At 45.5% G+C, this 12,741-nt stretch overlaps 1 protein-coding gene across 1 annotated transcript in view; it reads left to right on the top strand.

Moving 5' to 3' along the window:
* The window catches only part of OCA2 (OCA2 melanosomal transmembrane protein), a 339,630-nt gene that overhangs the window by 223,325 nt on the left and 103,564 nt on the right, over window positions 1–12,741 (top strand). The window contains exon 21 of the mRNA XM_032174444.2: window positions 12,326–12,419. Within this exon, the coding sequence (XP_032030335.1) occupies window positions 12,326–12,419 (94 nt within the window). The remainder of the gene's footprint in view (window positions 1–12,325; window positions 12,420–12,741) is intronic.

Here is a 12,741-nt window from a genome sequence, read left to right as displayed (position 1 = left end):
TCTTTCTCCATTTAAACCTTAACTTTTCAACCTCATTTGCTTGAACAGGAAGAATTCTCAGGCAAATTCTCAGGCAACTTTCAAGTTAAAAGGTTATTACTCTTGTCCTGAATGTTGAATTCAAAGGCTAGTAATTTATGCACATAAATCTGTGGATTTCCTTTAACTGACTTGTTGGCACTCATCGTTATCTATGCTGTCACCCAGCCTCTGGGTGGAAGGCAGTTTCTCAGGCATCTCCTTTCCCTTGCTTTCTTTGCAGTCTCGCCCCATCCCACAGCCCTGCGGGAGGTATCAGGGCAGACATCCTGGGCTGTCACACCTGGCACAGGAGAGCACTCTTTCAAAGGGTGTGAAAGTCAAAAGCATTTTGTTTAAGCTTTAGCTTTACAATTTTTTTAAAACTTAATCTCATTTTTGTTTTAACTCCTCCTGTCCTGACATATCCAGAAACATAATTATGTGGAGGATCAAACCCAGCCTGGCGGATTGCAATTAGGTTTGATAACATGAGCAGTTGGCACTATTAGCAGCTCAGGTTCTGCAGAAGGTGGATCTGGGCTTGAATCCCAACTCTGCCATTGTGCAAGCTAAGGAGGTGCTAGAGTTAGAGAAACAGAAATGGGAGGAGCACAGAAATGCCGTTTTCCCCCATTTGCTTGGTACTGGGCCTGATACTGATGGGCTGTGTGGGTTACAAGTCTGCCCCAGACAGGTGCACAGTGGATGCCCTCTGGGTGGTTGGGGAGCAGCCTCAGAGGGGCACTGCCGGCCCAGAAGTGAGGGTCTCCCACCTTCCATGGTCCACAGACCAGCCACTACACAGCCGGACCCCAGCTCCATGGCACCCTGTGAAATCCAAGTGGCACATTTAGGGGACCAGTAGTGTGAGAGAAGATTATCCACTGTGTCCCACCGACACAATACAACAAATGATAAATTATGAGGACACTCAGAGATTTAAGCACAGCACAAAAAATAGTTTCTGGAACTAAAACCTGTAATGTTTTCAACAAAAAATATTGAATAATGAATTGAAGAAAAGCAAAGTGTTAGGCCTGAGTTGCTGTGCATGCAGTCAAGTGAGAGACATATGTGCAGGTACAGAACAAAAGCATAGAGAAGCAGAGTCGTGAAAAAGGGTGAGAGATTTGGAGGTGAGACCCAGGGGACCCAGCGTGGCCATGATAGCAGTTCCAGAATGGGGAGAAGAAATGCATTGTATTGAAAAAGCACAGTCCTTCGCCCTCAGATGGGGCTTGGGCACTGGCAGCATCACAGCACTGGGAACTTCTAACAGGTCAGGGTCTCAGATGCTCAGACCCTTGAGTCAGAGCCTGCATTTGGACAAGGTGCCAGGTAACCCACTCCACACATTGGCATTGTAGAAGTGCTGGTCTAGGACCGGCCCGTCGGGAGGACTTGTGCCCCTACCAGCTATAAATAGCTCTCCCCTGCCTCACCGCAATCCATATCTCAGCTCTCAGAATCCCAGTGAGGGTGCAGCCTTCCCCATGCTTACCTGAGGCACTTGTACACCTTCACCAGGGGATCTGCCCGGAACTGCTGCTGGGTGGCTGCTGTGTCCCATACAGCCAGGAGCCAACTGCAGCATCCCTCACCCATGCCCCAGGCAGCTCTGCCCTCCTCCCACTGCTGCTGTGTGCTTGCCATGTGCCTAGGCTACCTCTGCCCCTGCCCAGGTAGTTGCAGCCTCAGGGGACCTCTCTTTCCTGACCTGTCAGGTCAGCCCTGCCAGCCTCCCGCTGATGGTTAGTGCCTTCTGGGCCAGCTTCCCAGGCCTCTGAGTCAGACCCATTGCCTGGGCCAGAGGTCAAGCAGTGAGGACCATGTGCCTTCTGGCTGTCACACAGCAGAAAAGAGCTTCAGATGTATTTTTAGATGAATTATGATGTTGCGGTATTTAAATTTAAAAGTATACGTTTAAAAGAATGATGGAATGCCTTTGTTTAAGAATGTGGATATAGACTATGTCCTTGGACACTATTGTAAATTGGAATGGCAAATTTGACATACGAACTTAAAATGTCTGAGGAGGCTGGGTACGGAGGCTCATGCCTGGAATCCTAGCACTTTGGGAAGCTGAGGCGAGTGGATCACCTGAGATCAAGAGTTCGGTACCAGCCTGGCCAACATGGTAAAACCCTGTCTCTACTAAAAATACAAAAATTAGCTGGGCACAGTGGCACACGCCTGTAATCCCAGCTGCTCGGGAGACTGAGGCAGGGGAATGGCTTGAACCCGGGGGGCAGAGGTTGCAGTGAGCTGAGATCGCACCACTTCACTCCAGCCTGGGTGAAAGAGTGAAACTCCAGGCCGGGGTGGTGGTCCGTTGTAATCTCAGATTTGGAGGTCGAGGGGGGGATCAGAGGTCAGGATATCAAACCAGGTGAAACCCCCTCTTATAAAATACAAAAATTAGCGGGGTGGTGGAAGGCCTGTATCCAACAACGAGGGGTGAGGCAGAGAATGGATGACCTGGAGGGGTGCAATGACCGAGATTCCCACTGCACCAGCCTGGTGACAGAGAGATCCACTCAAGTCTGAGGAGGTCTACTTTTTTTTCAAAGTTCTTTGGCACTGGGCAGGCAGCGTGTCCCCCTGTATGGGTGCTGTGCACTGTGCATGCCTCTTGTGCCCTGTCAGGCCTCCAGCACTGCCCCTCCTTCAAGGCTGATGACCATGCTTTCTGTCCGTGAGGACTCAAGGCTGATGACCACGCTCTCTGTGAAGACTCGAGGCTGATGACCACGCTTTCTGTCTGTGAGGACTTGAGGCTGACGACCACAGTTTCTGTGAGGACTCGAGGCTGACGACCACACTTTCTGTCTGTGAAGACTCGAGGCTGACAACCATGCTTTCTGTGAGGACTCGAGGCTGACGACCACACTTTCTGTCCTTGAGGACTCGAGGCTGATGACCACGCTTTCTGTGAGGACTCGAGGCTGACGACCACACTTTCTGTCCATGAGGACTCGAGGCTGACAACCACAGTTTCTGTGAGGACTCGAGGCTGATGACCACGCTTTCTGTCCATGAAGACTTGAGGCTGATGACCATGCTTTCTGTGAGGACTTGAGGCTGATGACCACGCTTTCTGTCCATGAGGACTCGAGGCTGATGACCACGCTTTCTGTCCATGAGGACTTGAGGCTAATCATCACACTTTCTGTCCATGAGGACTCAAGCCTGATGACCACGCTTTCTGTCTGTGAGGACTCAAGCCTGATGACCACGCTTTCTGTCCATGAGGACTTGAAGCTGATGACCACGCTTCTGTCTGTGAGGACGTAAAAGCAACCATGTGGGCACTTCCCACGTGATGCCATGGCCACCCAGTGCATCCTGCCCGCATTCCAGGTGTGTGGGGGCATGTCTGGCTCCCAACGAAGGCCTGTGCCTTCACCCAGGACCACACGCCACTGTCCTCCCTGCATCATTTATTCTTCACTCTGCTGATCATTCGCAGGAGGATCCAGACTTGCTGCCGTGTCTCCAGGCCTTCCCACCACTCCCCTACTTCCTCAGTTTCCTGTAGCCAAACACTTTGAAAGGGAGTCTGTCTTGCCACCCTCTCTTCGTTGGAAACTTTCTTCACTTTTTCTTGGCTTTACTGCAATTGAGTTTTTCTTCCATAATCCATGGAAATAGTTCTCTCCAAGGTCACTAAGGACTAGTGCCCGCCCTCGAGACAGACCCCCTTGGAACCTGCCCAGTCAGCAACATGACATGGAGGCCACCCCTCAGAATCTTTCCCCGCCTGACACCTCAGGTACTCCTCCTCCCAACAGGGGGCTCCTCCTCCTCACCTCCTTCCATGACCCTCTCCATCTTCCAAGCCCAGAACCCTGGAATCAGCTCTGACCTGCACTCTCTAGACTCACAGCTGCAGGGGTCTCATCCGAGCACTTAACTCCAAGTGCCATCCACAGCAACCTCTCCTGGGATGCTCCCCAGAGCCTAGCCCAGGGTGTCTAGCTGCCTCTCCATTTCTCTCCTGGGGCATTGCAGTTGTCACAGACTTAACGTGTCCCAAACTGAAATCCTTATTCCATCTTTCCCCACTCTTCCTTGCCCTCATAAATCGTGACTCCATTCTCTCAGTTGCTCAAGCCCCTGAGGCTGAGAGCCAGCTAACACCTCACCTTCTCTGACACCCCATGGCCAGCTGCCCCTCAAAGGTTTGGAATCTGATCCATTCTTGCCATCTACACTCCTGTCCCCTGAGGCCCCATCAAGGACCACATGCCCTCCTGCTGTCACACAGTGGAAAAGGAGCTTCAGACGTATTGTTTCCGAATACATTCCAAATTGTTCCTTTTGTTTCCACTCTTGCCCTACTCCTGAGAGCCTATGGTCCACAGAGGCACCCTGCTTTGGTATAGCCCAAAGTCTTGGCAGTGGCCTGCACCTCTCATAGGCCTGGCTGCTGCTTCCTCCCTGAGCTCACTTCTTACTGCTCTTCTCTCTGCTGACTTCGCTGCAGCCATAGCGGCCTCCTTGGATTTCAACCTAGCAATCCCACTGCTGAGTATGTACCCAAAGGAGATGGAATCCTTCTACCAAAAAGACACATGCCCTTGCATGTCCATCACTATGCTACTCACAATAGCAAAAACATGGAATCAACCTAGATGCCCATCAATGGTGGATTGAATAAAGAAAATGTGGTACATAAACACTGTGGAATACCACACGGTCATAAAAAACAATATCATGTTCCTTGCAGCAACATGGGTGGACCTGGCGGTCATTATCCTAATCGAATTCACCAGAAACAGAAAACCAAATACTGCATGTTCTCACTTGTAAGTGGCAGCTAAATATTGGGTACATATGACACAAAGAAGGGAATAATAAACAGTGGCATTTTCAGAAGGGAGGAGTGAGGGATGACGACAAGGGTTGAAAAACTACCTAGCAGGTACTATGCTCACTTCTTGGGTGACAGGAACATTTGAAGTCCAAATCCCAGCATCACACAAGATATCCATGTAACAAACCTGCACGTGTGCTCCCCTGACTCTAAAATAAATTGATTATAAAGGCTTTTGCACTTTGTATGCTTTCTGTCTGAGATTCTCTTCACACAGATCATTAGAGCTTGGTCTTGCTCCTTCACCTTTTATTGAGTTTTGCAAAATTGCTCTTTCCCAGTGCTAAATTGACAACCTCATCCTCCCTGTCTCCCTTTTTGCTTTATTTTTTTCTCCATAACACTTAATACCACCAAGCATACTGTGTACTTTACTTCTTCATTATTATTTTGAGCTGCTTAGTTATTCAATGTTTGCTTTTAAATAAAATTATACATTCATAGAGTTTAAAGTGCTAAATCAGCCTGGAATTCTTGTTTAAAAAATAGCACCTTTATAACTTTCATCACGTTTCTTTTTCTCACAGAAAACCTTTTTTATCCTTTGCCACTTTTTATTTTATTTTATTTTATTTTATATTTTGTTTCCTGAGTGCCGCTATCTGCCATCTTTTTTCCCAAGCCCTGGGGTCTTTCCATCGATCTCATGTTTGTGGAGGCAATGGCTTCCTTCTGTTCCTTTCTTCTTGTAAGAATGTTGGTATAGACTACACCCAAATTTCATCAGGAACATTGATCTGTAGTTTTTTTTCTTGTAGTGGCTTTGTCTGACTTAGTATCAGAGTAATGCTGGCCTCATGGAATGAGTTACGAAGTATTCCCTCTTCTTCATTTTTTGAAACAGTTTTTGGAACATCGGTATTAATTTTTCTTTAAATGTTTGGTAGAATGCACCAGTGAAGCCATCTGGTCCTAGACTTTTCTTTGTTGGGAATTTTTTGGTTACTGATTCAGTGTCCTTATTAGTTACAGATCTAATCAAATATTCTATTTTTTCATGAGTCAGTTTTGGTAGATTGTGTATTTCTAGAAATTTATTTATTTCACATAGTTAACACAATTTGTTGGCATGTAGTTCATAGCATTCTCTTTTACTCCTTTTTATTTCTATAAGATTGGTAATAATGTTTCCACTTTCATTTTTGATTTTAGTCATTTGTATTTTATCTCTTTTTCTTAGTCAATCCAGATAAAATTTTCACAATATCGTCGATCCTTTCAAGGAATCAGCTTTTGGTTTTATTGACTTTCTCTATTTTTTCTATCCTTTATCTTATTTATCTCTTCTCTAATCTATCTTATTTCCCTCGTTCTGCTAGCTTTAGGTTTAGTTTGCTTGCCTTTTTATAGTTTCTTATGGTGTGAAGTTAGGTTATTTATTTTAGATAGTTCTTCTCTTATAATATATGCATTTACAGCTATAAATTTTCCTATTAGCACTGCTTTCATTGAATTTCACAAGTTTTAGTATGTTGTGTTTTCATTTCTCTTTGTCTTAGGTGTTTTCTAATTTTCCTTGTAATTTCTTCTTTAACTCATTGATTGTTTAATATTTGTAAATTTTCTCTTTTTCCTTCTGTTACTGATTTCTAGTTTCATTCTATTGTAATTAGAAAAGATATTATATATTATTTTAATCTTTTAAAATTTATTGAGAATTGTTTTGTGCCCTACATATGGTCTATCTTGGGGAATATTTTATGTCTCCAATTTTTGTAGTAGAAATATCTATTTCTCCTTCAATTATGCCAATTTTTGTTTCATATATTTCCATGTTCTATTTTTAGGTGTGTAAATATTTATAATTGTTATATCTTCCTTCTGTATTGAATCATTTATAAATATATAATGTTATTCTTTGTCTTTTGTAACCTGTTTTTATTTAAATTCTATTTTGTCTGACAATAATGTACCCACCTCAGTTCTATTTTGGTTACTATTTACATGTAAAATCTTTTTTCTTACTTTTAACTTATTTGTGTCCTTGTATCTAAAGAGAGTCACTTGTTAACAAAATGTGTATAGATGTATCCTGTTTCTTATCCAGTCTGCCAATTTCTGTTTTTTTTTTTTTTTTTTTTCTTTCTTTTTGGAGGCAGAGTTTCACCCTATTCCCCAGGCTGGAGTGCAGTGGTGTGATCTCGGCTCACCGCAACCTCTGCCTCCCAGGTTCAAGCGATTTTTCTGCCTCAGCCTCCTGAGTAGCTGGGATTACAGGTGCCCACCACCACACCTGGCTAATTTTTGTATTTTTAGTAGAGACGAGGTTTCACCATGTTGGCCAGGCTGGTCTTGAACTCCTGACCTCAGCTGAACAGGAGAATTTAATCCACCTACAATTAGTGTAATTTCTGATAAAGAAGGAATTATTCTGCCATGTATTTCTTTTCTGCATATCTTAGATTTTTTGTTTCTCAGTTTCTCCATTACTGCCTTTTTTTTATGTAGTTGATTTTTTGTAGTGTACAATTTTGATTACCTTGTTTTAACTTTCTGTATATTTTAATAGTTATTTTCTTAGTGGTTATCTTGCAAATTTCAATTAACATCCTAAATATGTAACAACCTGTCATGAATAATACCAAGTTAGTTTCAATAGCATACAGACTATTTAGTCCTTACTTCCTTTACAGTTCAGTCCTTACTTCCTTCACAGATTACATCTTTATTAGCTGAATGCCTATTAAATATTTTTCCTGTCTCTTTCTCTCCATCTTCTCTTTCTGGAAATCCTATAATGCATATGTTGGTAGATTTGATGATGTCCCACAGGTCCTTTGGGCTCTGTTTATTTATTTTTTTTCTTTTACTTTCTGCTCCTCAGGCCTGAAATTTCTTCTTTTTTGACATTTTAAATTATATATATATATTTTTAAATTGTGGTAAAACACATGTAACATAAAATTCACCATCTTAATCATTTTTAAGTGTACAGTTTAGTATCATTAAGTAAACTTACATTATTGTACAACTATCACCATGATCCATTTCCAGAGCTCTTTTCCTTGCAAAACTAAAACCCTGCACCCATTAAAAATAATTCCCCATTCCCTAGTCCCCCAAGGCCTTGGCAACCACCATCTTACTTTCTGTCTTTTATGAATTTAAATATTCTAGATAAGCCCTGATAATTTCAAACGTCATATCTTCAAGTTCACTGATCCTTTCTTCGGCTTCCTCAATTCCGCTGCTGAACTCTTGTAGTGAGGTTTTCATTTAAGTTATTATACTTTCAGGTCCAGAATTTCTATTTGATTCCTCTTTATAATTTCTGTGTCTTTAGTGATATTTAAATTGTCTGCACATCATTTTATTGATTTCCTCTAACTCTTTGCCTATGGTTTCCTGTAGTTATTGAACCTCTTTAAGATAGCTGAATTAACATCTTTGACTAATAATTCTAATGCCTAGACTCCTTCAGGGATTATTTCTGTCAATTTTTTTTCTGTGAATGGGCCACACTTTCCTATTTGTTTGTAATGTTGTGTAATCTTCTTTGTTGAGAGCTGGACATTTTGAGTATTATGTTGTGGTAATACTAGAGATCTAATTCTCCCATTCCTCAGATGTTGCTGAGTCTTGCTTGTTGAGTGCTAGAGCCATCCATTTATGACTTTTCCAAACTTTTTTTGAAAAGTGTATGGTCATTGAAGTTTTTCTTCTATTATCTCTATAGTCAACTAGTAGACTGACAAAGATTTCCTTAAATTTCTGGCCTGTAACAAATGTGTGTGTATGTGTGTTAGGGGTGTGTGTTTGTGTGTGTGTCTACAGAAATAATTACTGCCACTTTAAATTCCCTGGAAGCTGTTCCATCACTTGGAGGTTGAAACAATGGCCACCCTCTGTGCTGGCCCCTCAGTGATCAAAACAGTGGCCAGCAATCAACATACACAACCTCAGTTTTTGGAGGACAAGATCGTTATTGCCTGCGCTGATATCAGCAAGTCACATCCTAAACATGAGCTGCCACCCCCACAGCTTCCTGCCACCCCCACAGTTTCCTGCCACAGGGAGAGAGATGGGGAGTGACAACCACTATAAAAAAAGCCAAAATTCACCAAAACCCTTTTTATCAGTCTTTCCTGTGGTTGCTGAAGGTGTTTGACTACACTCTAGACTTCCAAAATAGTTACTGTTTAAATTGAATTGTCTCCCCAAAACATATACTGGGTCCTAACCCCAGGTACTTTGGAATGTAACCTTATATGAAAATAGGGCCTTTACAGCAGACACCAGCGGGGCAAGGAAGGACCCTCCCCTAGAGCCATCAGAGAGCACCGCCAGGCTAACACCTGGTTTCACACTCTCGCCTTCAGAGCCCTGCGGCAATGAAGTCCTGTTGTTTTCAGTACCCAGCTCGTGGTGCTTTGTGACAGCAGCCACAGGGAGCTCATACAGTAGCTTCAGACAGTTCCTGCCAGTTCAGTCATCCTTTAGGCAGAGGTGGATTCCTGGAGCTTCCTGCTCTGCCATCTTCTGTGCTGTCATTCATTAGTTTTAAATTTTTCTCTGTCTGCCACTGTAAAGCAAGCTCTATGAGGGCAGGGATTTTTGTGTCTTATATTTACTATTCCATCCCTTGTATCTAGAGCAGAACCAGACACAAAATGGAATATTCAGAATAATTATTGACTGAACTAAGAATAAATGAGCATAGACAAGATAACATGGTCCCATCCAGTGGAGGAGGGATAAGTGTTAAATGCAATGATGAAAGTAAGCTCTGGGCATAGTGTGTTATAAAATAGCAGCCACATTGAGGAACTCAGGGAGACTTCTCAGAGGAGAGATGCCCAAGCCTCTTATGGGCTGAGCGGGAGGCTACGTGAGGGCAAGAGTGACCACGTGCCTAGGTGGAGACGTGGGCATGGGCAACTGCACAGAAGTGGCAGGTGGTGCTCAGGTCAAGGCCTGTGAAGACTGGAGGGTGTGAGGCAGAGGACAGCCTGGCGAGGGAGGGCTTGCCTTGGATTGAAGGGTGTGGAGTCAGGTCAGTTGCATGGGCAGACTTCAGAGATGGAAAGGTCATGGCTGGCTGCATGGAGGACAGAATTAAAGGGGCAAGTGGTGCATCTATGTTGTGGGAAGGGGAGCTTGATCAAGGCAGGGCCTGGGAGGACAGGCCACAGAGCTGCGGGGAGATCCTTGGGCTCTGGAGTTTAAGGAGCTGGTTCTTATCAGAATTGCAAATCCCAGAGAGGGCTTGCTTTGAAAACAATGTCAGAGCATACTTTTTGAAGCAATCAGCCTGTAACAGAATGTGGCACTTGTAAGTATGCAGTTTGGAACTTGGGGTAGGTTTTCTCTGGCTTTGGGTGATGGACCTCACAGCATAGGAGCACTTGCTGGAATTTCGGCATCACTAAGCTTGAAGACATTGCCCCCTCCCTTGATACTGCAATGCCCCCACAAGGGCCCAGGGTCCTGTGCTTAGTTGTTCTGACCCTGTCTCCTTGTTCCGGGTGGCATGCGCCATTCTGTAGGGTGGAGGCTGGCTTTGCACCGACAGCATGGTGCTCAGTGCCTAGGGGCCCTGTGGCCTCACAGTGACGTGTGTGTGTTAGCTCTGCTCATTGATGACTGGCTGTTGTGAGAAGTTGCACTTCTCTCAGTCCTCCAAAGAACGAAGACATCAAGTCTAAAGGTGCCTCTATGATAATTGCGTTTATCATAAGACAACAAAAGCAAAGCTTGAAAAGTGCCTCAGGGACTGCACGGGAGCACCCTGCTGTCAGGAGTTTCTGATTCTGCATCAGATCGATAGACGCAGAATCAGATGCTTTTCCTAGCGTGCTACTTATTTCTCTTCCAGTGTATATTTGACGCTACTGACAACAAAAAATTGAGCTGTTCAACATGCCCCTTGTGACCCAGCAAATATGAAGGGCTCCTTCTCAGACCCTGCAAGGCAACTCTTGAGAACCAGACCCAGGGCTGGTGGAGACGTGTGCAGTAGCAGGCACATGGGTCAGCGGCCTGGCTGCAGCTTCCTAGTCTGGACTCTGCTGGGGCTGGGGGGACCCTGTTCCACATGTCCTCCCCATGGGGACTCCCCAGGGCAGCAGCAGTGCCCAGGCTCCATCTTCTGTTGTGGCGGAGAGCCTGAACCTCCAGAGGGGCATGCAGAAACACAAGATCTTCTGTCCAACCCACCCACATTCCATTGGTCAAAGGAAGCCACTAGGCAAGCCCAGAATCTGGGGTGGGGAGGAGGACCCACCTGCCCCAGTGGGATGCAGCAGAGGGCACACACGAAATCCTGCTGCAGCGGTCAGGAGCTGAGAGTGAATGGATCTTCCCAAGCAAGCCCTAAGGCACCTCTTTCATGACACTGGGGGACTGAGCACCCAGCAGAGGGTGGCTCTTTTGCCCCTTAATTCTCAGCATCAAATAATATTGCACATCACTGACATCTCCACACTGGGGCCCACTTTCTGTTTGTGTTTTTGTGTATTGTTTTCCAGATCAGCCACCATTGGCGCTCTCCTCCTCCTGCTGCTCTTTAGAGTGGTTGACATACGCAACTGCCCGAGGTGGCGGGCCCGGAGGTCTCTCCTTCACACCCTGTGGGCTCTCTGAGGTGTCTGGTGGGGACAACACAGCTCTCCATACTCCGGAGCCTCCCGGAGGCAGGCTCAATGGCTGTGTCCTTCCCGGCTCCTTCTAGCAACATAAGCCGAAAGGGGGCATGCTCTTTGAACACAAATTTCTTACAGAAACTTCACAGTCACTGTGTTTCATTGATAACAATAATGCAAAGTGCATCAACGTCAGAAAGGTGCACCAGAGGCTGGCACAACTGACTAGAGAATGGTGCTTCCTGGCTGTAGAATCTGGTACCTGTTGTCATGCTGTGAATGTTAGCAGGCTCAGGGTGCCTGGCAGGGAGCAGCCGTGAGAAGTGTCTTAGCACAGGGGACCCAGCGTGCAGTTTAGGGTCAGGGGACTGTGTGTGAGTTCCAGCTGGGTTGCTTTCAAGGTCTCTGCTCCTGTGCCTCTCTGCATCCTGGTCTCCTCATCTGTCAAAGGAAGGAGTAACAGCACACTTGAGGGACGTTGAGGATTGAAGATGATGTGTGCATAGTTAGCACAGCACTCCAGGGTTCTATGAGCTCTGTTTTAATGGCCGCGTTCTCAGGCCCTGTGTCAGACTCTATGTGCCTTTACCCCGTATAAGAGCCACAGCAGCTGGTGGGGCTCAGGACCAGGAGGACCAGTTGGTGGCAGCTGGCATCAAAGACATACAGATGAGTTCAAACTCAAGTTTCTGTGGATTCCAAAGTTTGCTTTGGTTTCTTTCCACAAATCCTATGCTCCTTAGAGTTTGAATGCTGAGAAAACATTTGGATTTTCTAAAGTGGTCACAGTATGGCAGCTTCTCTGAGCTTCCATGGGACGTGGCATCAATGTCCTCTTCCTCCACAGATTCCCGTGCTCCTGAACCTGAGCCATGACCCTGAGGTTGGCCTGCCCGCACCGCCGCTCATGTATGCCCTGGCCTTCGGTGCCTGCCTGGGAGGTAAGGGCTGCTGACTGCATTGGGGGTGGGGGTGCACGCCCACACTTTTGTCCAGCCCAAAGTGACAGTTAGTGTGTATCAAATTAAAAGCAAATGAAGGAGAGTCTGGATGATTTCCTGAGTGGACACACATGTTCAGCTTTGACGGAGCAATTCCAGAGCAACTCTGTTCTTTCCATTCTTTGCAGAGCTGCCCCCAACTTCCGGGGCCCATTGCCTGGGGATGACTGGTTCTGATGCCTCCCAGCTAATGTGTTCCCACCCTGTGCCCGTGTGGGTCGTGCTTAGGTTTAGAAACAGATTTTGAATCAGAAGCCATCCT

Source organism: Hylobates moloch, unplaced genomic scaffold (genome assembly GCF_009828535.3).
Source record: "Hylobates moloch isolate HMO894 unplaced genomic scaffold, HMol_V3 SCAFFOLD_14, whole genome shotgun sequence".
Lineage (NCBI taxonomy): Eukaryota > Metazoa > Chordata > Mammalia > Primates > Hylobatidae > Hylobates > Hylobates moloch.
The sequence above is the reverse complement of the archived record's forward strand: the minus strand, read 5'-3'. Positions and strand labels throughout refer to the sequence as shown.